Source organism: Mesocricetus auratus, unplaced genomic scaffold (assembly GCF_017639785.1).
Source record: "Mesocricetus auratus isolate SY011 unplaced genomic scaffold, BCM_Maur_2.0 Super-Scaffold_100054, whole genome shotgun sequence".
Taxonomy (NCBI): Eukaryota; Metazoa; Chordata; class Mammalia; order Rodentia; family Cricetidae; genus Mesocricetus; species Mesocricetus auratus.
The window spans coordinates 2,515,484-2,539,715 of record NW_024429231.1 but is presented as its reverse complement, the minus strand read 5'-3'; the positions used below and the strand labels follow the sequence as shown (position 1 = coordinate 2,539,715).

The following is a 24,232-nucleotide window of genomic DNA, read 5'->3' as shown; positions in this document are numbered from 1 at the left end:
CACTGTGCCAACATATCTGAGTGAGCCATGTTGGATGTCCTCACCCATCTGGCCTTAGGGATGACTACATCCCTCTCCAACACCTTGTAGCGCTGAATAGCTGTCCTGCAGAGCCCAGTGAACCATAGCCAATTATTGCTATGCTTTGAATATTCATTGTCCCGCACTGGCTCACGTGTAGCTGGTGATGCTACTTAGAGAGACCAGGAAACTGGCGGGTGGGTCTTAGGTGTATCTCATCCTTGCTCCTTCCTGCTTTCTCCCTGCTGCCTGGCCACCACGAGAAGAATCTCCTCCATACATGTGGTCACCATGGTGCTCCACCCAAACAAGCGGGGTTGAGCAACCACCACTGAACCTTCTGAAACCTTGGGCAAATTAAGTTCCTCCTCCCTTAGCTTATTCCCTTGCGTATGTTGGTTACAGCTATGTAAAAATATCTAATGCAATTCTGTTTTGTGGGTTTGTTAGTAAGCCCAAACACAGATGCAAAGTCCCAGTCTCGTGAGCCTTGAGCTACAGGAGACCCACAGTTTAATTCAGCAGGCAGACATCCTCACAGAACGAGGAGGAGCTCACCTGAGGTCACATTCTAGCTTCTCTTCCCTTTTGACATCCATCCCCTACCTGGCTCCTGGAACCCGAACCACGAGAGCTGGGGATGGTGGCTCACATCTCAGCACCCAGAAAGTCGAAGCAGGATTGTCACAAGTTAGAGGCCAGCCTGGGCTACACAGCAAGACTTGCTCTCAACAAAACAAGAAAGCCAGGTATAATCACAACACTCATGAGTACAAGGTCATAGGGAGTTCACAGTCACCTCCCATTAGGTGCTTCTGATCCTCTCACCTCTAACTAGAGCACAGGGATCTACCTTCCTTCTACTTAATCTCCCCTGGTCCTTTCCTGAACCCAAACAGCACAAACTCCCAGCTCCCCAGACGAGAGGCGGTAGCCAGAGTCTGGAGGGAGCGGTACACACCCCCTGCAGGTCTCTGAAGGAGGCAGTGAGCTTGTTTGCACTGGTCAGTAGCAAATGAACCCACGCCCCCAACTGGGAGGAGTCACACAGAAGCGGGCATTTGACATGTCAGCAGCAGTGGGCCAGCAGGGGATGAGGGCATCTTGAGTCCTCTGTAGTTGGAGGGTCTCCTTGGAAACCCCATGATCCATCACCAGGGATCCGGCAGCAGTTCCCAAAGCCGGGTGCTGGTGGAGTCAGATAAGTCCGCAGAGAAGATGCTGGGGCCTGGAGGTCCAGAGCCCAGCGGTGGACCCCCACTCAAGGTCTCCAGCCAGTCCAAGGAATCTGTGAGGGCTCTTGGAGAAGGGGACAGGGAGCTTGTGGGGGATGGGAGTGAAGAAGAGAAGACGGAAGAGAAGCCTTCCGAGTCCGGGGAGGGAGACAGCATGTCAAACGAGCCAGGGAAGTCCAAGGCGAAGGGAGGCAGCAGGTCTGCAGGAGGAGTGTAAGCTTTAGGGGGGGCAGATCCTGCTCACTGCGCTGTTGCCAGCCCACTCCTCCCTCGAGACCCAGGAGTTCCCAAGTTCAGTTCCTCTCCTAAATGTGGGCGCTCTGCTCCTACCATCTGGCTCCACCTGATCTTCCAGGATGTCATCGATGTCCCGATTCGGAAGCAGCTGTGGATGAGCACACACCATATGACCCCGGGTCCGGCTTAGGTCCACAGCCCAGCCCCGGAGCATGCCCAGTCACGCATCCCCATCCACCTGCGCCCTGTGGATCGCTTCCTGCAATTCCTCTTCCAGAGTCAGGGTGGCTGGAGAAGATGCTGGGAAGGGAGCTGGAGCCGGAGCGGAAGCCGGAGCTGGAGCCAATGCTGGAGCCCCCAGGGGATCCGAAGCTCCAGGAAACCTCAGCCTACGAGTCGTGGTACTTGCCTTTACCTGGAACCAGGAAAGGTGGGAGTTCCATAACCCAACACGCCAGGCGTGGCTCTGCCCCCGACCCTGACTCAGTTCTTCCTTGGCCTCGCCCCAATACTTCTTATTTTCTAACATTTTTATTCACTGTGTATGTATGTGTACATCAGAGGACAACTTTCAGCGTTGGTTCATGGTGTCTGCCTTATGGGTCTCGGGATAGAACTCAAGTAGTCAAGCTCGGCAGCAAAGGCTTTCTCTCTGAATAAGCTCACCGCCCCGCTCGGGGCCTTTCATTGGCTTTCTCCCTGAAACCACGCCTACCGGGTTCTAACTGCATCCTCGGAGCAACCAATGGTTGGCCACACCCCCAAGCTTAGCGGCCTCACTGGTTAACGCCCGCCCCCAAGTGTAAGGCACGCCTCCTAGCAGTCATTTCATTGGTTATTCTTCCCCGAGGTCTCGCCCCATTCCGCATGGTCCTCCAGATTGGTCCGTGCGTGCACAGCCCCGCCCTCACCGTGCCCGGCCGCCGGGTTGGTCCCAGGGCCCTAGGTCTGACGCGCGGCCAGGGAGCAGCGGCTTCTTTGTCTACGCGCCGGGGCTTCTGCCGGTCTCTGGACGGGACGCCACCGCGCATGCGCTCCAGGAGCATCGCCTTGGTCCCGGAGACTGGGAGGCCCCGCAGGCGCAGTTGCTGCCGAAGCTCTGAGACCTGAGGGGCCGGGCAAGGAGAGGAGTTGCTGGGGAGCGGTGACTGGGAAACCAAGGGGAACCAGAATCCAGACCAACTGCCCTAGGGTAGGGGCCACGGGCTTACGAGGTCTGCGTCCAGCCCTGGAACACTGCACCCCAAACTCACCGTCAGCTCTTCCAACTTAAGGGTCTCAAGTTCCAGCTTGTGCGCAGGGGGTGAGGGACTGGAGTCTCCTGGTGAGGAGGGCTTCATCCTAGCAACCGGCGTGATGGGTTGAGGAGCGGTTAGGACAGAGGGAGAAAGGCGCTTAGGGACCCTAAAAACAGGGGCTTCGGAGGACGCAGGAGATTGAGGAGTTCTGGAGCAAACATAGGGCGGGCTTATGGGTGTGGGAATTGTGCAGCACACACAGCCGGGGCTCTAGGGACGGGGTTCCGGGGCAGGCTCCTCTCCCTCGCACTCTGGGTTTCAGGAAGGATGATGGGGCCTGAGTTTCTGGGTCCCTGGAGAATAAAAGTGAGAGTCCTACCGAGGGTGCGGTCTCTGTGAATTTTTCTCTTCCCACAGAGGTGGCCCCGGGGGGCTCAAGGTTGATCCCTCTGCTTGGAGATCTGCCCTGGGCCCTTGTCTCCGTTCTGGAGGCATGTACAGGTGATATGTCAAGTTCCCCCTGATCTTGGGCTCCTCCCAGTGTTGGGGATTCTTGGAGGATTCCTGAAAGAGGAAGGAAGGCCAGATGTGGTGGCCACCACACCTATCATCCCAGCACCAGGGAGGTCAGGGCAGGACGGAGACTTCTAGGCATCTTGGCATAAAGTGAACGTGTCTCAAAATCAAAGAGAAAAAACGGATGATCCGCCTCCCTGGCCCATGAAATGTGTAGTGCCAGCTTGGCAACACCACAAAGACAGGCTGGGAGAACCAAGGCCAGACCTTCCTGGGCTCTTGCCCCTCTTCTGTCAAAAGCTCACCTTCTTTGGAGACCTCCAAGGACAGTATGCTGGCTCAGGGGACAGGACGCCAGGGCTGACAAGATAAGAAGCAGGAACAGGGGGGAAAGCTGGGGCCCGAGCTGGGCCTGAGGCTGAGACCCATGGATCTGAGTCAGAGGCTGAAAAGATAGTAGAGGACCGTGAGAGAGAGAGAGCAGCAGACAGCGGGCTAACTAGCACAGAGAGGGCTATGGGGAAGGAGGGCCAGCCTGGAGCAACAGCCCGAGTGGTCCAGCTGGGTTCCTGGCCTCCTGGGTACCCAGGTTTTCACATTTCCAAGAAAGGAAGGGAGTTTTGTCCTCAGTCAGCATGCGGTCTGTTTGCTTTGGACACAGCTGTCTAGTGTGTTCCTGGGACAGAATCAGGCGATGCCCGTACCCCTGATTGCAAGGAAACGGGCAAGCAAAGAAACTGCATTCAGGTAACTGAGTGTGTGAGAGCTGACAGCACCAAGCAGAGATGAGGGCATCCGGCACGGGAACCCCGGGGAGAGCTCGAAGGGTGGGGTGGCCCAGCTGACCCCAGAGCCCTCTGAAGGCGACAGGCCGGGGTTTCACCCCAGCACCCCTTCCCTTGAGGGCCCACACTTACAGCAGTCTCGAGTCCGTCTGTGGATCCGAAGCTGCAGGACTGTGTGGAAGGAAAAGGGAGGTGGGACGAGGAAGGCGGGAGGGAGTGCCCAAAGCCTGGCTTGGCTGATGGGTGGGAGCTACAGTTGTTGGCGGACACGCGTGCCCAGCCCCTGCACACACAGGGGGCGGGTGGGCCGGCCGCGCTCCCTTTCCCTTCCCGGGGCCTCTTGCCTGCTCCTGCCAGCAGAGCATCTTGGGCCGGAGCCACTCGTGAAGCTGTGCGCCAGCCAGCCTGCAAGCAGGAGGCAGCCGTGCTCCTGGCTCCACCTGCCGCTCAGGAGTCAGTGCCCACCCTGGCAGCCGCCATCTTGCCAGCCTGACCCATCGACACCTCTCTCCCTTTTATCCACGCACCCCTTCCTGTGCTAGCCCGGCCTTCCCCACGGCCAGCACCCTGAAAACCTACCCGGGATGCTCATGCCTCTTTGGACTCTAGTTCGCATGTGTGTCAATAGCCTTTACTTGAGTTTCCACCCTGGCTTACTCTCTCTTGCTGGCATGCATCCACATACTCACATACTTGACCCTGGGTTTGGGAGCAGAGATTTTCCAGTGCTCCGCTCTGAGTGTTCAGAACTCTTTGAATTGGCAACGAATCGTGCCGAATATCACTTTCAAGGCTTGACAGCCCTTGGTCCCCCAGCCACACACCCAGGGCCCTCGGGTCCCACCTTGCTATTCCGCTTTGCCTACAGGTCACGTACAGCAATTTCAGCATGCGCCCACTTGGTTGTCCCCACCTACGGCTCATCCCGCCACCTGGTGCATGAGCTTCCTGGGCCCTCCGCCCACCCAGGGGAGTGCCGCTGCGACCCGGGCCCTGCATCCAGGACCCCTCCCCACATGCTCAACGACAAGCGACCTCTCACCAGAGCGGAACTTGGAACGGATGATTTGGGAGCGCTGGGAGGAGGCTGCCAGGGTCATTGCCAAGGCTGGGGTGGAGACCTGGACAGAGAGGAAGACGGGGCTGCTGGAGAGCAGGGACAGGAGGTTGCCATTCGGGGGGAATTCGGGGGAGGGTGTAACTGATTAAATACTGGGCTGGACCCTCTGGGTGGGGTAGGGTCTTACACACTCAGGTCTAAGGAAGGATGGCTGGGCCCTGGACCCTTAGGTTCCAGAGAGGAGGGCTTGGACCTGGACCCATGGTGTGAGAGACCAGGCTTGGACCCCTAGGCCTGAAGGTAGAGGGTTGAGGCCTGGAGTTCTGGGTTTGGGGGAAGCTCTTGCTCGTGGACTGCTGTGCCTGAGGAAGGGTTGGGGCCTGGAATTCTGAGTCTGAAGCAAGAGGGCTGGGGTCTCAACTCCTGGGCCATGGAGGTAGAGGCAGGACCTGAGTCACGGGCTCCTGCATCCTAGCAAGGAGGGCATTGGAATCTGGGCCTCTGGGTCTTTGGAAGCACACGAAGCAGTCGTCTGGATTCTGAATCCTGAAGGAAAAGGAAGTTGAGGACTAGAACTCCGTGCTCTCAGGGGCTAGTCCAGGATCTGGGTCAGCAGGGAATCTGATGGGTGTCTGGGAAACGCAGGGGTTCCTGCAACAGACACCTGAAACAGAGTGGGTTGAATGTCAGGCACCAGCCTCTATGGGAAAGGTATTCGGATCAGAAAGGGGAACCAGAACGGCGAAAGAAGGGTAGTAAGGAGGGTCCCTGTCTCCACCCCAGGGGCTTCTCACCAGGTGGGCTCCGCTCAGCTACTCAGCTGTGCCTTGAAGCGGGTGGAGTCTCGCGGACTGGGCTGGAGACCTCAGGCTCCGCCCCCAGCCTAGGGCCGCCCTCGATTCCCCCTTCTGGGGCGAGCCGGAGCCCGGGGAGCGGGCCTTAGAGCAGAAACCCTGTCAGGACCCAGGGAATGGGCGGCGCGCACACGTGGGGAGGACCCTGGCGGGTTCGTGTCGAGGGTCCCCCTTCCGTCTCCTCCCTCGCGCCCTGGGCTGTTGGGTTGGGTGGGGCAGCCACCGGCGACAGACGGGAGCAGGTGCAGAGAGAGGGACCCGGGTGAGCAACAGCGGCAGGTGGTCGTCCTCAGACCGTGCCGGCAGGTGCCACCTGTTGGCTCTTTTTCCCTGACGCAGCGGTAGGAGTCAAATTCAGAGGAGGGGAAAGTTCAAACCTGAGGCCCAGACCCCTGGTTCTAAGAAAGGAGGGGGCGGGAGTCACGACTCCCGGTCTGAGGAAGGAGGGCTGGGGCTCCTGGGCAAGGAGGAGGGGTCTGCATTCTTGCGTCCGATTGAAGAGGACGAGTTCTCGGAGGTTAAAGTGCTGCGTGTGGGAATTCAGCAGTGTGCACCGTAGGCAGAGAGCGTCGGAAGGGCTGGGGGGGAAGGTTCGCGTCTGGATTTAGTGGGTAGGAGGGAGATGGCCTGTTCCCGCTGGTGTACAGAGTCTGACACTCAGAAGGGCAGGGTCTGGGCTGAGTTCCGAGTTGTACGGCAGGGTTCAGTGCTCCAGGGTCACATTTCGTGCTAGAGGGCAAGCTGAGGCCATTGCTAGAAATATCTCCCCAAACTCGGCAGACACCCAACGTTCCAAGCACAGGCCCGGGCACCTCAAAAAACCATCTTCTCTAAGGTCATCAAGAGCCAAGCAAGGTCAATACCACAGATACTTTTATTACTTCTTGGCATTCATATTCCAAGCCCGTCTTCCCACAGTCCCAGCCTCTACCAACTCAAACTCCCAGCGGTCTACGCGGGAAAAACTACAACTCCCAGAATGATCTGCGCCCAGGCAGGCGCCCCTAAGAACCGACGCGGTTTCAAGCTTCGCGCGTTCTTCTGTCATCGAGTTTCAAGGCGTCACAGCCACCGGAGGTCCGTGGCGGTGATTGGCTGGCAGCTCCTGCTGCTCAAGATCCCAGAGGAGGCGACGGAGCCTGCGGAGTTCTCGGTGCAAGGCGTCATCTGTCACTAGGCCCGTGAGGCGCAGGCGGGAGCTGCCCAAGGGCAGGATGAGTGGAGGATGCGAAGAAAAGCTTTCAAAGATATCCCCTGTGAAGGCGAGGAAGACCAAGTTAGAGACTCAGCGTGGGTGTGAGGTGCTCGCTCCCGAAGAAAACACTGCAAATGCCAGCATCAAATGTGGGTCTCTGGGTTCCAAAGCATGATGGGAGTTGTAGTTAAGGAGGCGGGGAACCATTAACAGGTTATGTAGTTGAGTCCCTGGGACCTAGAGGATGGGCTGGGAAATCCTGGGAGATTTCCGAGGACAGAGGAGCCCAATTCCACGTAAGTTGGGTTAGGGTTAGGTCTGTGGAGGGAAGAGGCTAGGGGCTTAAGTCTAAGTAAAAATAATTAAACACGCCTTTAATCCCAGCACTCAGAAGGCAGAGGCAGGTGGGTCTCTGTGATTTCGAGGCCAGCCTGGTCTACAGAGTGAACTTCAGGACAGCCAGAGTTGCTACATAGAGAAATCCTGTCTCAAAAAACCAAATAATAACAGTAACATGCTTAAACTCTTCTTAGCATACTGAGAAGGGATCCCAGAGTAAGAAAGGCCCCTACTACTGTGTTACAATCCCAGCCCCTAGTCTTTAAATCTCAGGGAGAAGGCATTTGGATCCAGCAATTTTAGGTTCTGGGAAGTGAAAGGGCCCAGACTCTCATCCAGAATCCTGGGTGAGAAAGAGGCTGGGAACATGGACTCTTAGGTCCCAAGGAAAAGACATCTCAATGCTTGTCAGGCCATCTGTGCACACCTGTGTCCACAGCATCTCGCTCTGCAGGTGGTGGGTCCCAGGCTGGAGGAGGTCCACGGCCAGGACCCAACTGGTAGTGGCTGAGGAGATGGTGGAGCTGAGCGGGGGTCAGGGTTGGGTAGTCAGTCCTTAGGCTGCTCCATGAAGCCTAGGGGAAGACCAAGTTAGAAGTCAGAGCTGGGCTCGGTAGACGGGCCTGCCATGGCAGCTTCTTAGGAGGCTGAGGCAAGAAGATTCAAAATGCAAGGCCAGTTTGGGCAACATAGTGAAACTATCTCAAGATTAAAAAGAGGCCTGGAGATGTAGGGTAGAGCGTTTGCCCAGCATGTGTGATGCCCTACGTTTAATCCCCAATACTGTAATAAGATATAAATAAGAGAAAGTAAGGGGCTCAGCCGTTAAGAACACTGGCTGCTCTTGCACAGGACCCAGGTTCAGTTCCCAGCACCCACTTCTGGCCTTCATGGAAATGGTGCACATATATACACACACACAGGCAAACACACACATAAAAATAAATCTTAAAAAAAAAAAAGGGAAGGTCCAGTGTGGTTGTAAACCCTTTAATCCCAGCACTCAGAGGACAAAGGCAGATGGATCTCTGTGAACTCAAGGCCAGCCTGGTCCACAGAGTGAATTCCAGGTCAACCAGTGCTACATAATAAGATCTTGGGGACTAGAGAGATGGCTCAGAAGTTTCCTGGCTGCACTTTCAAAGGTCCTGAGTTCAATTCCCAGCAGCCACATGGTGGCTCACAGCCATCTATAATGAGATCTGGTGCCCTCTTCTGGCTTGTACACAGACATGCAGGCAGAACACTGTACATATAATAAATAAACCATTTAAAAAAAGTGATCTATCTGTTCAGTTTTCTCATCTGAAAAATGCTACTTTGAATGGGGTGCTTGTCACCACTATTATCACAGTTCCTAGAATGCAGTTCATATTCGGCGAATGCTTAACTATCATTTCCTCAGTCTCAAACTAGGCTTTTACTCAACATGTCTACGAGAAAGACTGGAGAACTATTTCCAGAAAGTTCCACTAGCATTCAGACATTTTTGTTCAGGCATTCTTGATACTGACTTCTATAGCTGCCAGTAGCCCATCATGCTGTCTAATCTAGGGCTGGAGATGACTTGGGGTCCCAGAGAGGAGCTGGGTTGAGTCAAAGTCAAGCATAGCCATCAGGGGTCACCTTGAGCAGGGAGGTGCGGGGCACACATAGCAGGTTCACAGCAATGGAGAGTTTCCGGAAGAACTCCGTGGCAATGTCGCCCAGCCCAGCCCCCTGTAGCCAATCCAAAACGAGATCCAAGTTGGTTCTAATTTGGACGGCTCGAGACCACTGATAGAAAGGTCGGCCTTGACCTGTGTAGGAAGAATGAGAGGCAAGGAATGGACCTACTTGGAAGATGAAGTCTGACTGGAAACCAAGCTACCCAAAACCATCCAGAGTCCACCTGGATTCGGTCTGGGTGACTCCTGGCTGCTCCCAGCCCAACCCTCACCTCGTTCCATCAGTGAGTTGAGAAGGGATGCATTGGAGAAGAAGAACAAGTAGCCAAAGGTCTGGGACACGAGGTCGGGGTGCAGCTCACACTGGCTGGTCAGTTCCAGAGCTGCCTGGAACACACCCAGGGTAGGCCTGAGCCCAGGTGGCATGGCCTCCAGCTCTGCACCAGGACCTGGCAGCTCTGCCCCAGCGGTGAAAGGGTTACTGTCCAGGAGAGCTGGCAGGGTTGAATAAAGAGTCTGGGGAGACAGAGGCAAAAAACTTCAGGTGACAGCAAATGAAGACAATGGGGGATTCTACCAAGGGCTTCTGGGAGTTGTAGTCCATTCTCCCTTCACCGTTCCCACGGGGCTCCTGACCAAATCCCTGCTTTGTAGACGGGTTTCTGGCAGGTAGCAGGTAGCAGAGAAATGCTTTCAGGAAGTAGCTTAGATATTTTAAGAACATCTCTCAAGCATTATGGGGTTTGTAGTTCTCACAGAGATAGCTCAGGCAGGACAGGACACTGGACAAAAAAAGGCCTTCTTCAGTCAAGGAAACATTTAACCATGACTTCCAAAAGATATTGAAAGAATGGAGAGTCCAGAAGTAGGAGTTGGGTAGCAGCCAGTCAACGGAAAGCAGCGCACCAACGACAGGAAATGAGGTCAGCAACAAAGAAGATGTAAGGGTATACGTGCCAAAAACATACAGGAAGTAAAGCCTCAGAAGAAAGGGCTTCACAAGATCCCCTTATTTTACAGATAGGGAATCAGGTACACCATAGTCAAAAACCCCGATTAGTCCAATTAGGTCAAAGGGAGCAGGGGCGAAATCAAGCCCCACAACAATACTTCAGTGTAAATAAAACAAACAAACAAACAAACCAAGGCCTAGGCTCAGAAAAGGGAAATGAATCCAGAGGTGCAGGAAGTGATGTCAGCGCGAGCGCGCGCGCGCGCACACACACACACACACACACACACACACACACCAGTAAACTTCAAAGTGCAAGCTTGAAAAACTAGTGATCGATACAGGAAATGAACCACTTAGCTGGACAAGACCCGAGGATAGCAAAGGCAGGAAATGAACCAGAAAGGAAATGATGTCAGCCCAAACAGACAGGAAGTAGCGTGACAAGAGCCAGGACTAGGGTGAGATGGGGGTGACCGCAAGGAGAGAGAACTTTCAGGTCAAGGAGGGAGCCGTGTCAGAAGCCGTGTCCGAACGGCACAGTGTCAGTTAAACAGCAAATGAGAGCATCTCCAAAGGGAAGCAGAAGCAAGGCCCACCTTCGTGAGGTAGTAGACAGACTGCTGGAAGGTGCACATGATGACCTCATCCAGGAGGGCCAAGGCCTCATCACACAATTCCAAGTCGTTGCAGAGCTGTGGGTCTGAGGACAGGCCTGGGGGTGACAGGGCAACAGAGCTGGCTAGAGCCTGGGCGTCCCGGTCCAGGGATGGCGAGGACCAAGTGGGCCTGGGCCTGAGCTCACCCTCCTGGTCCGCCTCCTTCTCCATCTCTAGAACTTTCTCCTGGACAAAGCTCAGCAGCTCGGTGGCGTTGGCCATCCACAGAATGAGCGGTCGCAGCTCCACAGACACAGCCTCGGGTGTCAGAGGCTCCTCAGGAACGCCCTCGGGGTGGCTGAGGAAAGGGACCATCCCTCTGACTTTCGCTCAACCCCCAACAGGAAGACTAAACTCCAAGGCCTGAGTTCCCCCACCGGCAGGCGTCCCAGAGCCTGCACTAAGGCAGCTTGGAGAGCCGAGCTCCAGTCCCAACCCCTTCAGCCTCCAGACATGCGCACCCCAGCTTTCTCTTACTTCTCTGGCTGCCGGTCTCCAATTTCTTTAATTTTTTCCTGTGGAACAGTAAAATGAAGATCAATGTAAGGGGCCGGGCGTTGGTGGCGCACGCCTTTAATCCCAGCATTCGGGAGGCAGGCGGGTCTCTGTGAGTTCGAGGCCAGCCTGGTCTACTAAGCGAGTTCCAGGACAGATCTGAACTCTGGACCTCAGGTTTCTGAGGCAAGCACTGTATCCACTGAGTCAATTTTCCCAGTTTCACACACAAACACACTTTTTTTAGAGACATGTAACACTGACTGGCTTCCAGCCTAGTGCAACCCTTCTGCCTTCCCCCAAGAGCTGGAATGATACCACATCCAGCTTCAGGTCTTTGGATTTCGAGACAGTGTTTCACTAAGCTGCCCAGGTACTGTCTTAAACTCCCTCTGTGACTCGGGCAGGCCTTGAACTTGCAATCCTCCTGACTCAGCCTCTTCTGGAGATGGAATGGCAGGTCTGTGTCACCGGGCGGGGTCTCTCATTCCAACTGCACAGTCATAAGCAACCTGTCCACTTCATTTCCCTCACCCCCAAGAAAATGTCTGACCCTCATGCACTGAGACATTCCCCCTCGTCCTGGATAATTCCTTCTGCAGTGTTGGCCCCACTGATGGATCTTCCTGGTTTCTCGTTGTCGTTACTATTCCAAGCTCCAGCCCAAAGGGCTGACTCGTGCAGTTCCCACAGTGACCTCTCCTAGGTTCTCATCCAACCGCACCTCCCCGCATCCCAGAATGCTTTCCTCCGGTAGAAAGGTCTCAAGTTCAAGGCCAGACTGGACAACCTAGGGAAACCTTTTCTCGAAGTGAGAACTAGGAAAGGGCTGGGGGCGTGGCTCAGCAGTGCAGGGCTTGTCCAGAATCCCTCCGTGGGGAGCTGAGGATAAGGCTCAGCACTAGGGCACCTGCCCAGAATCCATCAGTGAGAGACCCAGGAGATGCCACAGGATCAGGGTTCCATCCCCAGCACTACTAAACAAATCTGGACTTAAAGGTAGTCACTTCCTGAGGCAGTGATGGAACCTACGGTTTCCAGAACCGCATGAGCGCCCTTAGCTCAGCCCATTGCAAAGCATCGTGGGAAAAGCAGTTTCTTCTTGCTCAAGGCTTCAACAGAGAGCTAGCTGGCTGAAGGATGGAAAACTTATGGGGGAAGGCAGGAATATGGCAGGAATGACCTGTGGAGCAGGTGGGTGGCTGTTGTTTGGAAAGAGAGGGGCAACAGAAAGACTTATGGACAAGGGGACCCGCTCACCCAAACGGCCTCTTTGATGAGCCGGGCCAGGCGGCCCAACAGGCGTGGCAGATGGCCCAGCTCCAGCTCCCTCGCCGAATGCTGGACACACAGCGCCAGCAGAGTGGCCGGCCCGAGCGGGGGCAGGTCCCCTGCGCCTGAGGCTGCAGCGCGCACGATCTCGCCCAGCAATGCCTCTTCCTCTCGTGGTCTGAACCTCAGCACCGGCTCCCGGCCGTCCAGGTAGGCTGCCAGCGCCTCTCCGCGCTCCTGCAGGCCACGGCCACACAGGCGACAGGAAAAGGCCCATCCCGGGCCGGGTGGCGCAGCCCCGGGGCGCGAGGGCAGCCAAGGCGGCTGAGCAGGCCCAGAGCTCCCGGCGCGGGGGTCCTTGTACATAAACAAGAAATGCTCTCCGAGGCCCAGCAGGTCTCCGGGGTGCAGCTCCGCCTCACGCAGTAGAAGACAGCCGTTGTGCGTCACCGGGGCGCCCCGGGATGGGCGCACCATGGCCGGGGGGCTCCGGGCCCGCGCGCACCGTGCAGTGTCGCGGGAGTATGTCTGGGGCGTTGAGGAAGGTGTCCACATATGGGGCTGGGGACCCACCGCGGGACGATGAGGGCCCACCTCGGCCGAACACGTGCTGCTCTCGGGTCATCACATACACTACGAAGTCCTAGAGGAAAGCAGGTGTTGCTGTGGCGGTGGGCGTGTCCAAACAACATCCTTACCCACACTAGACTCTTGCTCTAACCACACCTTCTCTAAGTGATGAAAACCTCAAGGGAGGTTTCCTGGGTTCTGAAAGGACTCTTTTAAACATCCCTTGCATCTGAATAACTTCTTCTAAGACACTTTGTGGCTTCATCTTTTGGGGGGTAAAATTTAGGGGGAGTGGGCAGCAGTGCCACAGGATTCACATAGAGGTCAAAGGATAACTTGTGAATTAGCGTTCTCCTTCCACCATATGGGTTCCAGGGATATAACTCTGGTCTTCAAGTCCACATGGTGGAAATTTAAAAAGCAGTGGGTGCTTTTACCTGCAGAGCTGTCTCTAGCCCTGGCCCCACCCTTTAAAAAAGACCCTTCACGGCCTGGAGAGATGGCTGGTCTGGAGAGGACTCTAGCTCAATTCCCAGCACCCACACGGCAGCTCACAACTGTCTGCAACTGCAGCTCCACGAGATCTGGCACCTTCTCACCAGTGTGCATGAAACAGTTCTACTGGCTCAGAGGTCTCTAACAGATCGCTCTCCCGTATATCATCTAGTCAACTCCTCTGAACAAACCGTGCTGTTCCTGCAAGTGGCGCTTCAGCACCATCCACCCCATGAGGGGGTGGGGTGGGGTGGGGGGATTTCCACAGCCGTCCCACTCCCTTCTTGAATCGGCCTGTCCCCCCACCCTCAGAGAGCAGACCTTTTTTCCGTCCTCACCCCCCCAGACCCCTACTTGCCGGTTCTTCCGTATGCTCTCTTCCTGGTAAGTTTCTCTCAAAACCGTCCCAGGCAAGCAATGGATGTCCTTATAAAAACACCTCAGAATCCAAGAGGATTCCATCACCTCCATCAATGAAGGTGCATGTTCCAGAAGACCCTCTCTACAGCGGGCTCTCATTTTTTCCCATCCGGCGATGGACTCACTCCCAATGTCTACATGGGACTCATCCATGGCCCCTTCCTCAGGCTGGAGTTCAAAGATTCTTCTCCCTGTCCACTAACGGAAGCTCTCACTATTCCCCTCCCAAAGGAGGTGTCTCCAGAGACTGCCACAGAGATGGTGGGCTCTTTTTTTTTTTTTGGTTTTTCGAGACAGGGTTTCTCTGTGGCTTTGGAGGCTGTCCCGGAACTCACTCTGTAGACCAGGCTGGCCTCGAACTCACAGAGATCCGCCTGCCTCTGCCTCCCGAGTGCTGGGATTAAAGGCGTTCGCCACCAACGCCCGGCTGATGGTGGGCTCTTTTAGAAATGCCTACAGGTGCTTCAAAGAGACACTCTCCTTATTCCAACCACTGAATGGAAAGACACATAGTAGAAGACCAAGGCCTAAGAGTGGACTCTCACCTCCATCTTTGAAAATGGATGCACCATTTGACCCCCTTCCTAAAATAAACCTACTGTTCTAGTGGCACTCAAGTACGTAATACACAGAAACATGGCCTGGATGGCTCAGGTCTGTCATACCAACTACTCAGGAGGCTGAAGCAGGTGAATCATAAATTCAAGACCAGCCCGGACAACCGATGGAGCTCCTGTCTCTACGTTAAAAGGCTGCCAAGAATGATTCAGCAGGACACGCCTGCCTACAGCCCACTAGTGAAGGCTTGGGGGCGTTGCTCAGAGACAGAGCCCTTGGGCCTGGGTTCACCCCTCAGTACTGCAACAATAAAAATGCACATAGGTCTCAGTGCCTCCGTCCACAAGGAGTCAGACGGTCCCCGTGTGAACCTTTGTAAACATATTAGCTGAATTCTCCCATCAAGACAGCTGCATTTCTAGAACAAGGATCTAGGTACCAAGGATTTCTCTGAGGTAGGACACAGACTTTCCTTCAAGAAACGGATGTTTGTGAGGGATGTCCTTTTGACAATAGACTGGCCTTTGACCAAGACCATGTTTTCTTTGCCCTCTGAATGAAAGGAAGCCTTCGCTATCCCCTCAAATGGGACCTTTGTATCTGGCGTCCACCTCAGCTCCTACCCAGCTATTTCCTACTGGGAACTGCCATTATAATGGAGAGGGCCTCAACCCAAGGCATTCTTGGCAGTGTGGCTTTGTTGGCTGGCCATGTCTGATGTGGCTCCGTGACTAGGGGGAGATAGGGCTCACCTGAGCATCCTGGTAGCCCTGGAGCAGGAGGAAGTAGGGTCGGTTGCTGGGTGCCTGGATGAGGCACTGAGTCAGTCTGTCGAAGTCTCCAGGGTCTGTTGCTGCCATCTGGGTGTCAGCCGGCCCAGGAGCCATGCTAAGTGCCTGCTGCCTGCGTTCCTGCTGCCGGCGCCTCCGCCCCTGCAGACTCAGCTCAGACACACTGCGACGCAGGGACAAATTTTCAGAACGCTCCTTGCCCCCAGACCCAGTGGGGGTCCCCGATCCTGACCCTGGACCTGGGCTGGCCAGAGCCGCCCCACCAGATGCTGCCCGAGACCGATTCTTCTGTGTCCGCCAAGATGGGGCGTTCGTGCCTACGGGAAAAATGAAAATCACAGAAGCTATTCCCTGGCTCTGGAACTCCAACTTGGAGTTGTCAGCTTAGAAATCCATTCCTTTAACAAGCACCTAGGGAACAACTACTGTATGTCAGGATCTGGTCTAGGCACCAACAGTGAAACTGTCCTCAGGAAACTGGAAACAGCCACCTTCCTAACGATGTTTCCTAGGCCCCAGCACACAGCAGCCTCCCTACGGAAGGAACTTAATGGAGAAACATGTTTTCCACCAAGCTTCTAAGATCTGAGAAACTGGAAACTGCTTGTCCATGGACACTGGAGACCAAAATCATGTGTGCCTCACAATATGTGCCCTTGTAAAGGTTGTTTGGTCTGGTCTGGTTTGGTTTGGTCTCTGGTCTGGTTTGGTTTGGTTTGGTCTCTGGTCTGGTCTGGTTTGGTTTGGTCTGGTCTGGTTGCCTGAGAAGGAACAACAATAATCTCCATTCTTTTGAGTGGCTACTGTTCATTTTATCTCCCCAGCCCCTTTATATACATCATTACATTGAATCTTCACCTAGAACTTTGTTGACATTAAAAAGTAAAGAATGGATGGGCTAGCACTTGGGGCTGGAAGATCAAGTGTTAAGGGGCATCCTGGGCTACATGGCAGAACCCTATCTTGGTTAAAATAAAATAAGCTATACCTCTGTATTTCCCAAATGGAGAGTGAAAAAGATGTGTCATACAGGGCTCGCCCATTGACCACGCTACTGGCCCTACAGACCCTGCCGCAAATCCCTCCCCAGAAGAGCATGCACTACTAGTTGTCCGCACAGCCCCGTCCAGAGCCACCCCACTCAGTAGCCCCGCCTCCAGAACCTCCCAAAGGACCCCCTCCCAGCACTCCCACCGAGGGCCCCGCCTTTCATTCTACAGGCCCCGCCTCCTTTCCCTATAAGCCACGCCTCCGCGCCCCCTGCCCAGGGCCAAATCGGTCCTTCTACCGACCCCGCCCCTCTTGGTTGCTCCGCCCCAATACCTCCGGAGCCCCGCCTCCTCCCCCCAGGGACCCGCCCACGTGTCCGCGCCCTTCCCCGCTAACCGTCTGCGTCCGCGGCTCCGAAGGCTTCCTGCTCCAGCCGGCGTGCCTCCTCACGGCCTCGCAGCTCGAAGCGCCGCGCCCAGCCCGGCCGCGCGCGCCACAAGTCCTGCACCAGCAGGGGGCGCTCGGCGTCGGCCAGCACGCGCAGGTGCTCCGCGCGCCACTCGCCGCCGCCCACGCCCGCCGCGGGCCGGCCCAGCGCGTCGCACAGCGCGTAGGCGTCCACGCAGCCGCCGTCTCCCGCTCCGCGGCCGCCCGCCAGCCCGTAGCGCTCTAGTGCCTCCGCCACCAGCTCGCGCGCGGTGGAACGCTCCGTGGCCAGCACACTCTTGTAGTTGGCGCCCGACGCCAGCCCGGCAGCGAAGATCTTGAGCACGCCCGGAGGCACAGCGGCGCGCGTGGGCAGCGGCGGCTCCGGGGCCACACCCGCCGCCAGTTCAGGCAGCTTCTTCTCGCTGGCCCAGCGCTGCGCACCCCCCGGGCGTGCCGGGGCCCCCGGCACCTCCGGCCCCCGAGCCCCGGAACAGCTGCGAGATGCGCTTGGCGCGGCTGCCCGACGCGCCCCCCGCCGCCTTCACTGCGCCGACGCGCCGCAGCTCCACGTGCGGCGGTGGCGGCGGCAGGGGCTCGCTGCTGCGGCTCCCCGTGTCGGAGGACGAGGACCTGAGGAGGGAGAAGTGGGCAGAGAGGACGCAGAAGAGAGAGCGAGACCGACAGACAGACAGAGACAAACCCAGAGCAAGTGACCCCGAGAGAGGGGCCCAAGAAACCGAGAAAGGAAGGGGGGGACGACGACAGAAACTCAGAGACAAAGACCCAGAGAGAGAAGGAGAGACAGAAGTTGGGGGGGGCAGAAAACAAAGATGGTGGGAAGAACGGAGGTAAGAGAGATAGGTGTAATATAATTAATAAGTATATTACCCTTGATGGGAAATTCCAAGGTGAACAGAGGGAGGGCAGGAAGTGAATCAATTCCCTGTGTCCTACCTAGTGTGTTTCGTTCCAGTGCCCATCCCGCCTGACCCCATGTCCTGGCCTAGCTCCTCACTCCCGAGATGTCACAGTTCCGCTGCGCCCCCGCCCCCGCCCCCCGGCTCACTTGTCTGTTTAGGACAGGCACCACTGCCCACCTTTGTAGGGTCCCTGGCAAGACTCAGTGATAAACAGGGACAAACGGCAGGCGTGCCAGTAGAGGTTGACCACTTACTTGACAGAGGCAGCGCTGGGCCAGCGCCGCCCAAGTTTGGCCAGCTGCTTCCTTGGGGAATTGATCCACAGGCCCACCGGGAGATGAAGTTTCCCAAAGCGGGGGCTTCCGCCCTCCTTTCGTTCACCAGATAGCATGGCCCTAAGGGAAGAGGGTAAGGCCTCAAGTCCTAAGGCCACGGGAGGGGGTGGGAACGGAAGAGAGAGTGAATTCTGCCTCCTGGATCCCAGGGAGGTAGAGGGGGTAGAACAAAGAACTCCTAGGTCCCTGGGTGGGTCATTGCTGTGGCTCTTACCCTGCTTCGGGTCCTGTAGCACCCGGAGGCCCTGGTGGCGTTGGCCTCCGTTAAGTCCCAATCCCTCTGAAAAGTGTTTTCCTCTGCCCCGGCTCCCAGCACTGGGTGGGGGACAGGAAAAGGCAAGAGGAAACCCGGCAGGAAGAGCGGGGAGGGGGCGTCCTGTGAGGAGACCAGGCCTTGGGGGAGGAGATGGGGCAGGGCCGGGCCCTGGCCTATGCCTTGATTCTGGGCCCACCATTCATGGGGCTCCTGCAGAGGGAGGTCCCATGTTCCAGCTACTCTCTCCTCAGACGGGGGCATCCAGACCTCCTCTCTTGGAGCCAGAAGTCAGGACCAGTCCCCAAGAGTAAGCCAGATACTGAGACAACAGGTCAAATCTTTATTGGCTTTCTGATTCCCCTGCCTTTTCGTCTGTCTCCTCGGCGCCGCTCTCGACCTCAGGCCGTGAGGGCTGCGAATCTGCTGGTAGGGACGACGGTTCCAGCTGGAAAGAGGACCTCTCCAGCTCTGATGACCTGAATTCCATCCTTGATGACCGGATCTCTAAACTTGAGGTCTTCGATTTAGCTCTAGCTTTCCTAAAGTGAAGAACCCTGCGCAGCAGGACATGGGTGCATAGAACCACGTTAGATCACGGGTTGAGTGGAGTACAGGCTTCCCCAGACCCCCACAGACCTAACCTAGCAGTCTATACAAGTCTTGTCCTCCTAAGTGAGCCCCAAAGGAAGGTCGATGCCCAGTAGCTTCCTGTCCTCTGCCAGCACTGGACTGTAGGAAAACCTGTCCTCCACCCAAGCCCAGCGCCCACTCTCCTCCGTAAGGTCCCACCCTTCCCTTGAAGCCTCATCCATCCATACAAGCCCTTGTCCACATGCTTCTATTCAATCGCTCTTTACCCACCACTACACCTCCATCCAAATCCTGCCTCTCCCTTCAAGTCCCGATCTTACCCAGGCCCCCCCCTTCTATCCAAGCCATGCCTCCTCCCGAAGCTCATTTCCTGTCCAAGCCTTTCCCCCACTGCTATCTAAGCCTCTGCCCTTCATACAAATCCACTTCATTTAAGGCCCATCCCCCCCCCAAGTTTCCCAGTGGACAGCTCACGAGGCAATGATGCTGGCCACCAGAACTAGGAAGCCAAGGATCAACAGTATTATGAGTCGGCGTCTCAGATTTCCCGATGGTTTTGGATGATGGACGATCGTAATTACGAACTCCGGGACCTCTGCAGTCACCTGGCCAGGGGTTTCCTCCTCCTGGATTATGACGTTTGGTGCCGGTTTTTCCTCTAATGCCCTTTGGGGTAATACTGACAGAGGAGAGCCAACGGGCAGTCCTGGCAGCAGCCGCTGAAGGCATGCCTGCCCCCAAAACCCTAGCCCTCTCTAGAGGGTGGGTGCACCCCAATAAGTCCAACTGAGGCCTAAGGCAATCCCTCAGGCAGGAAGCCACACCTCCATGACCAGAAAGCATGCCTCCTAAGGGAAGCCTTGCCTCTTAGTGCAGACCCCCGTTATAGCCAAAGCCACATAGCCCAAAATGAGGCCATGCCCACAGGAAATCAAGTCCCATGGGTGAGGCCACACCTCCAGAGATTCTGCCATCCCGAATGCCTCTTTTCCAACACCTCAGACTGACCTATGACACGAAAATGGATAATAGTGGCAGGACCCGCGTTGACGGTCCCCAGTTCGCAGCGGTAGTTGCCAGCATCCTCTGGACCCACCATCGACTTGGTCATGTAGGGCTCTTTCCCCTTGGACAGCAAGGTCTCAGAACTGTTCCCCCAAACCTAGACCCAAGCTCAAGGGGTCACAGAGGCCTGGGGAATTTGGGGACTGGGGGAGTAGAGGGGTGAGAAGGTCACGGGGCCTTGGTGCAGGGGAGGCAGGAGTCAGGACTACTGATGGCCCTAATCCTCACAGGAGGCATCACAGATCCCCTACCCTCCGTGCTGGCATGCCTAGGATGGGAAAGTCCCTGATCAAGGAGTGGGATCTCTGTGGGGATCAGTAGAAGACACCTCTAACAGGCCATGAGGGTTGGGTTCAGGGCAGGGGGCTTGGGGGTTCACACAAATCTAATAGACTTAGGGTCAAGGATCGCAGGAGTGATGTTCCCACCCTGTAAAAACTGTAATCCGTAAGTCCCTCAGAAGCGTGATGCCAACTGAGCTGGCAGTCCAGGACCAAGTCTTCCAAGCGATGCACCTCTATCCGGCGCTCTGTGCAAAAGGAGGGGCTGAAGTTACTTCTGGGGGGCCCTGCTATGGCTGCCTCTCTCCTAGTCCCACCCCCTGGCACTAGGCCCTGGAGCTGGGTGACGTGCTCACCCCCACAATCCATGGATTTCCGACAAGAGTGGACCTGCTTCTCACACCTGTTACACCAGATCAGAGTCTGCAACATCGTGCCTGAAGGGCGAAGGTTAAAGGTGTACTCTCCCACTAAGGTGGGGGTAAAAGGAGAATTTGGCAAGGTCAAGGGTGGGGGGCAGCTATTCACACCAAGTGTCTGGGTTGTTAGTGCTCCCACCAAAGGTCAGTAAAGAGTGCAACCAGAGTAAACCCCACTACCTAAGAAATCCAGAATGGATAGTGAGGACTGGAGGTCCGGGGATAGTTCAAATGGAGGAGAGTAACAATCACCCGTCCTGCGGGGAGGCTCGTGGGGCAAAAGACACAGACATGCATACTGGACTCACCACATTGGTTGGGACAATAAACTGCCTCCGGAGGGAGAAAGGGGGAAGAAAGAGAAAGAAAATCACATTTGTTTTTGTTTTCAGAAAGGAGTCTGATATAACCCAGGCTGGTCTCAAACTTCACAGCAATGAGGATGACCTTGGACATTTTATCTCTTGCCTCCACCCATAAAGTCCTGCGATTAAACGCTCTATCTGCCAGCATCTCAGCAATAGCCCAAGGCTGCCGCAAATCTGGCAATCCACCAGCCTCAGCCTCCCAAATGTGGGATTACAGGTTTTGCTACCAAGCTCCAGAAGATATTGCCTTCTAAATTAATGGGAGTGGATGCTGAGCAGACATCTGAGATTTAAGGAGCTTTTAGGCAGGTAGGGAAAGGACCTGGGGGAGGTGTTCTTGAGGACAAGGATGGAGGAGGAGGTTAAGGAAGCTGATGGCTGGGGCCCTGGACTTCCATCTTCCTCACCTTCTTTTTGGAAACGCGTAGCAAGGGTGGAGAAGATGTCCTTTTGCAGACGGAGCATCCAGAATAATTCCTTTACAAAGAGCTCTCCTAAGAGGAAGCAGAGCCAGGAATGGTGCTCCCCAAACTCAAGTGTGAGGTGTAGTAGCGCATTCCGTCCCATATGCTACAGATAGTACCCCAAGTGGTCTCAGACATGTAGCTGAGGGTGACCTTGAACACCTGATCTTTCTGTCTCCACCTTCAAGCATGCACCTGCATACCCAACACCCTGCCTCTTATTTATCTCTCCTCTCCGAGTCTCACCAAGTATTCCCCGCTGTTCTAGAACTTGCTGTGCAGACCACGCTGACCTCAGACTCAGAGATCTGCCTGCCTCTGCCTCCCCAGGGCTGGGATTAAAGGTGTGCGTCACCACTCTTTCTTATTTGCTTGACAGGATGGCACTATGTTGTCCAAGCTATTCTGGAACTCTGGGTTTAAGCAGTCCCCCTGCTTCAGCCTCCTGAGTAGCTTTAAGTACAGGGATACCCCACCTGTGTTCGCTGGCGTTCCTCTCTAGCCCTTCAGGGGAGAACTATAAGACGAAGCACTGAGCCACAGGGCTATGAAGCATACACCCTGCTAGTTCTCTTAATCCTCACAGCCACGGAGAAAGGGAGACGATTATGGTCTCCACATTAGGGCTGAGGAAGCTGCCCAGCCTCAGACTCAAGGCCACATGGCTAGGAAATGGCAGAGCCAGAATGGTTCACAAGCAGAGGCTTGAAGCTTTAAGAAACCAGCTGTGGCTTCTCACAGGTTCTGCCCTCATCCTCCGGTACATTTACCTTTTACATCACTGTCCGTGATACGTTTCAGATCCTTCAGAAAACTCCAAGATGCCTGTTCCAGTGTGTCCTCATCTGTGTGTGGAGGGCAGATACAGAACCCCAGAGTCCAGCTTTTCTGTCTCAAAGGCTTGTCACTACTTAGAAACTACAATACCCATGAGGCCACTGGGCAAAGAGAGACCTGGTGTAAGAGGAAACTGCTCATTGCCTTATGGGAGTTGTAGTTTTACCACATAACTTGCTAGAGCCAATATTGTAAGCTATGGAGGAGGGAACTCCATGATTCTGTATCCCAAGACTTTTCCATTCTTTTTTTCTTCTTCTTTTTTCGAGACAGGGTCTCACTATGTGGAGCAGGCTGGCCTCGAACTCAGAGAGATGCACTACCCAAGAGCATGAGCCACTAGGCCCAGCGACTTTTCTATGTCAGGTCTTCCGGCCCCAGCCCTTCGTCTCCCAGGACCCTGAGATCTGCATCCTGGCCTGCCCTCCTTACCCACGGCCCCCACATAGGTATCCTTATTCAAAGGCAGATCCTTGAAGTCCTTCACCGCCTGCTCTACCCTCTTCATTACGTTTTCGTGATGCTCAGGTGCCAGGTGGCCAGGCAGGTAACTCTGCTCCAAAGTCTTTAGCGCAGCCACTACAAACGGGTCACACATGATGCAGGGCCTCGCCGGACACAGGCAGTCGGCCAGAGCGGCCAACAAGAGTGTAAGACGCGGCCCCATGGAGGCCAGAGCGCACAGCTCGCCAGCACCGCCAGAGGATCCTCTCACCCCAAAACGAGGGCGGGGGGACGCTAAACAGAAGCCAAAAAACAGTCTTAGAGCATTCCAGAGCTCAATACGGGGGTCTCTGGGAAATTTCCAAGTAAAAAGAAGGTGTCATGAATTAAAGACCCAGAATGTGAATTCGGACCCCCACCCCAGCCCAGGACACCTCAAGATTCATGGTCTTCGTTGCATTCCTGCAAACTATTGAACTATCCCCAGCCTCTCTCCATTCAAACTTCAAACGCATCGGCTCACTCCCCGACTTCCCCAAAGTCATATAACTCTGAACCTGGGTCAACATTCAGACTAGACTCTCAATCCAGCCCTGAACACCCCGTGGCACAGCAAACTTGACAATCAGTAGTGAAAACTAGATAAGCCGTCAAAAGCCGGGGCATTGGCACTTGGGAGCCTGCGGCAGTAGAAGGAACTCAAGACCACCCTGGCCTACTTGAGACTCTGTCTCCAAAATAATTAATTAAATATACAAGTAAATAAGTTGTCTAATAAATAACCGACTTGGAAGCTATCAAGCTAAAAAGGTCTTCAGAACAAAAAATATCCTAAATCCTTGAGTCCGAAGGTCCTACAAAATCTTCAACATGCCTGCAAAGCCAGCCCCCAGTTTCTGGGGTACCTGTCGGCTCTCCCTCAAGAATGAGACCCTAACTTTCAGGACACACTTTTCTCAGGCCCCCAGTACCTCTTTAACAGCCGCTCCTCAACTTCGTGCCCTCAAGCGCTAGTGCTTCGCCCAGATACCTTCTCACGACTAAGATTAGGTTTTCCTTGGAAGACTGGGGAGAATTCAGGGTTTTTCTACTGGCTCCGGGAGTCGCCGGTCGCCCCCTCTTCACAAAACGCTTGGGCCACATCCCACATGGGGGACCCTGATCCCCTTAGAAATATTTCTTAGGACTCTCTTTGGCCCCGCCCAGAAGTCCAACTCTAAGTTTGATTGGAGTGCAACAAAGCAGGCCCCGCCCGTCCCTCCATGACGTCACAGGGTGGCAGCCCTTTCGTAGAACTTTCCCAGCACCTACCGAATGGAAGCCGCTAACCTGTTCTGGCCTCCTCTCTGGTCTTCATTCCCCCCAAGTTTCCGGCAGGACGCCCTCTGGCTGGCTAAGAAACCTTGGCATCCAGATAGGAAGACGCGGTAAGTGGCTAGTCTTAAACTGGGACTACAACTCCCAGAAGTCACTG

The 24,232-nt window shown here is 55.4% G+C and overlaps 3 protein-coding genes across 7 annotated transcripts; all 3 read right to left on the bottom strand.

The window, feature by feature from the left end:
* Window positions 1-489: 489 nt before the first annotated feature.
* Window positions 490-6,214, bottom strand: Mamstr (MEF2 activating motif and SAP domain containing transcriptional regulator). 5 transcript variants are annotated; one of them, XM_013124182.3, is made up of 11 exons: window positions 5,887-6,214; window positions 5,542-5,743; window positions 5,075-5,153; window positions 4,165-4,203; window positions 3,553-3,692; window positions 3,111-3,295; window positions 2,747-2,834; window positions 2,405-2,599; window positions 1,732-1,908; window positions 1,587-1,641; window positions 490-1,456 (listed from the first exon to the last, which is right to left on the bottom strand). In XM_013124182.3, exons 2-11 carry the CDS (start codon window positions 5,560-5,562, stop codon window positions 1,173-1,175), a joined length of 1,263 nt encoding a protein of 420 aa, XP_012979636.3. In that variant the 5' UTR covers window positions 5,563-5,743; window positions 5,887-6,214; the 3' UTR covers window positions 490-1,172. The 5 variants fall into 5 exon arrangements, with proteins under 5 accessions (XP_012979636.3, XP_040591943.1, XP_040591945.1 ...); XM_040736009.1 differs by having other exon boundaries at window positions 5,542-5,638; XM_040736011.1 differs by lacking the exon at window positions 3,553-3,692 and having other exon boundaries at window positions 5,075-5,743; window positions 5,887-6,197.
* Window positions 6,215-6,802: 588 nt separating this feature from the next.
* On the bottom strand, window positions 6,803-18,486 carry Rasip1 (Ras interacting protein 1). Its single transcript, XM_040736008.1, is given in 14 exon segments — window positions 6,803-7,200; window positions 7,908-8,055; window positions 9,107-9,279; window positions 9,420-9,663; window positions 10,699-10,814; window positions 10,905-11,056; window positions 11,236-11,273; window positions 12,514-13,011; window positions 13,013-13,168; window positions 15,321-15,676; window positions 16,746-17,226; window positions 17,228-17,408; window positions 17,953-18,093; window positions 18,248-18,486. Coding segments are annotated over 13 exon segments (2,880 nt in total). The 5' UTR covers window positions 18,090-18,093; window positions 18,248-18,486; the 3' UTR covers window positions 6,803-7,000.
* Window positions 18,487-18,615: 129 nt separating this feature from the next.
* On the bottom strand, window positions 18,616-23,925 carry Izumo1 (izumo sperm-egg fusion 1). The gene is made up of 10 exons (XM_005084818.4): window positions 23,730-23,925; window positions 22,747-23,052; window positions 22,248-22,322; window positions 21,421-21,507; window positions 20,954-20,974; window positions 20,583-20,663; window positions 20,374-20,474; window positions 19,889-20,042; window positions 19,355-19,559; window positions 18,616-18,843 (listed from the first exon to the last, which is right to left on the bottom strand). Exons 2-10 carry the CDS (start codon window positions 22,979-22,981, stop codon window positions 18,630-18,632), a joined length of 1,173 nt encoding a protein of 390 aa, XP_005084875.1. The 5' UTR covers window positions 22,982-23,052; window positions 23,730-23,925; the 3' UTR covers window positions 18,616-18,629.
* Window positions 23,926-24,232: the final 307 nt, after the last annotated feature.